The sequence below is a fragment of the Cystoisospora suis genome (genome assembly GCF_002600585.1).
Source record: "Cystoisospora suis strain Wien I chromosome Unknown contig_1541, whole genome shotgun sequence".
NCBI lineage: Eukaryota > Apicomplexa > Conoidasida > Eucoccidiorida > Sarcocystidae > Cystoisospora > Cystoisospora suis.
Window position 1 is genome coordinate 7,281 of NW_027154341.1, and position 2,430 is coordinate 9,710.

General features: G+C 42.8%; 1 protein-coding gene across 1 annotated transcript in view; it reads right to left on the minus strand.

Annotated features, from left to right (window-relative positions):
• Window positions 1-2,430, minus strand: part of CSUI_003447 (family sec63 protein) — a gene marked incomplete at its 5' end in the record, with an annotated part of 12,698 nt that overhangs the window by 3,722 nt on the left and 6,546 nt on the right. Inside the window, 2 exons of the mRNA XM_068063645.1 lie at window positions 657-749; window positions 1,586-1,744. Coding sequence (XP_067924378.1) covers window positions 657-749; window positions 1,586-1,744 — 252 coding nt within the window. The remainder of the gene's footprint in view (window positions 1-656; window positions 750-1,585; window positions 1,745-2,430) is intronic.

Sequence of the window (2,430 nt, forward strand, 5' to 3'; positions counted from 1 at the left end):
AGATTAAAGATGGATTAAAGATACAGATAGATAAATTAAAGATATAGATAGATAGATTAAAGATAGATAGATAGATAGTTTAAAGATAGATAGATAGACAGATAAAAAGCCTGAGTTTCTGCAAATACCCAGAAGTGTAAAACGACAGGGCGTAATTGACATATATATCGCAGGAGAGCTGCGACTTTAACAATTCTACCGCCCCCTGGAAACGACACGATAGAAAAGCTCATAGGGGCAATTATCGGCTTGTCCTTAGCTGACAGGGCAGAAGTGCCAGCTAGCTAGGTGCACACCTCCATGCATGCACATCCAACGCTTTGAAGACAGAGACAGAAGCAGAGACAGCAGCAGACATCCTTTCCATCGAAGAATACAAACATTCCAAGCACATCTCTACTCCTGTGACACTCCACACACCCATACGTGATTCGAGTAGTCCTCTCACACACGTATATACTCATACATACCTATAGATACATGCGTGTATGTATCTATACATATATATCTATATGTAGAAATGAATAGATATGGGTACTAGCTATACCGAGAAGCGAGGGAGTGAGAAGAAGCATGTTACATCTCCAACCCGTGCATGTCCGCATGCACACCGACGTGACGTGGGTAAAAGCGAGCGAGAGAGAAAGAGTCTTTACCTAGCATTTGCTGGAAGAGAGTTGGCTCTTCATCGAGCCGCAGATCTTCGGGATGAATCCATACATCTCGAGGCTTCTCTTCAGGATGATAGGCTTTGAAAGAAAAACAAAATAGACAAGACAGAAGTCCATTCTTACAGGGCTAGCTACGAGCTGTGCGTGGAAAAATCTTCTTCACGTCTTCCTGACAAGAAGAAAAGAGTCGCTCCTTTCTCTCTTCTTCGAAGATCACATGACGCCGGAATCGCCTCGAGACTTACGAAGGACCAGCTGCTTCATACGAGGTTGGTGTATGGAGTATTCTATGTCATAGATGTAGATGGGTAGAAACATAGAGAGATACGTGTAGAGAGAGAGAGAGAGAGGGGAGAAAAAGATAGAGACATCAACAATGTGGTAAAGATGTCTCCACTATGTCCTCATATACTCAGGCAGCGTTCGTCCTCTCAGCCTATATCCAAGCATACGTCGCTCACATGTATATGCATATCTACATAGACATAATACGGTGTAAATGGTAGAAAACATGTGTAGACAGACAGGCATCCATTTCATCTTTGCATCTGCGGATTCATATGCATAGACGTCTAAACACGCATAGATACGGCTGTATTCAAAGCAGGAGAAAGGACACGTGCATGCGTAAACACAGACAGCCTACGGGCTTGTCCATCTATGTCTCTAAATTCCACATAGATCAGATCACCTGTCCCTCCAACTCACTCAGCCTTTGCAGACATCTCTAGGCCAACTCATCCTCTCACATTGAGAGGCTCTTCACCCTACCCTTTCCACATGCAGAAAGGACACAGCATGCATGTATCTTTTTATCTAGATAGAAATATCCATATAAACAGTGATAGACGCACCTCCTTCTACGTGAGGCATAGATACATAGAGCAAGAGAGACCTTCCTTGTGTCTTCTTACCTCTGTATTCGACGTCAGTAGATACATCACACCCAGCATAAGAATCGCATACAGCCATTAAGGTAAGAGTCTGTTTGCCTGGACGTTGCACGCGGAATTGAATCTTCTCCTCGACAATTCTCTCAGGATTTCTACATCGCACAAAGTTCAAGATTCGGCCTGCAAACGAGAAGGAATAAACATAAATGCTGGATCTTTCTCTTAGGACGTCGTCGACGGGAAACGAGGCGAGAGAGTCACGTTCTCACTATGACAAGTAGACGCGGGTGGAGATCATACCGAAAGCTATACTCACTCTCTTTGAGAAAGATTCTTCAGAGACATCTTCCTCTCAACGTATACATGCATATCGATAGATAAAGCTATAAACCTGTGCTGCGTGCATGCACCCCGACCGTAGAAGACATGTGTGTACAGGTAGATGAATAGGCCTAGAGATGTGAAGGATGGGTCTGTTGATCCCTTAAAGAAAAACACACACGAAAGCTCTACATATTGAAACAACTCTTAAGGGTCTCCTATGCTCCTCAATACTTGCCTACGTGTACAGTCCATACATACAATTTCACATATACCCTGTATACACGTACACATACACGCATGTGTATAGATAGATAGATCAAAGATAGATTAAAGATAGATAGATTAAAGATAGATAGATTAAAGATAGATAGATAGAGTTGCATGTATATAGAGATAGGTCTTGTACAAATGCTGACTGTAGACATTCTGGGGCCCTACGCCTACAGAATATGATGAGAGCTACCATGAATTTTGAGTAAGACGATCCATCCATTCCTTATAGAAAACACAGGTAGACTAAGAGGGAGTTGTCGTATACCAAG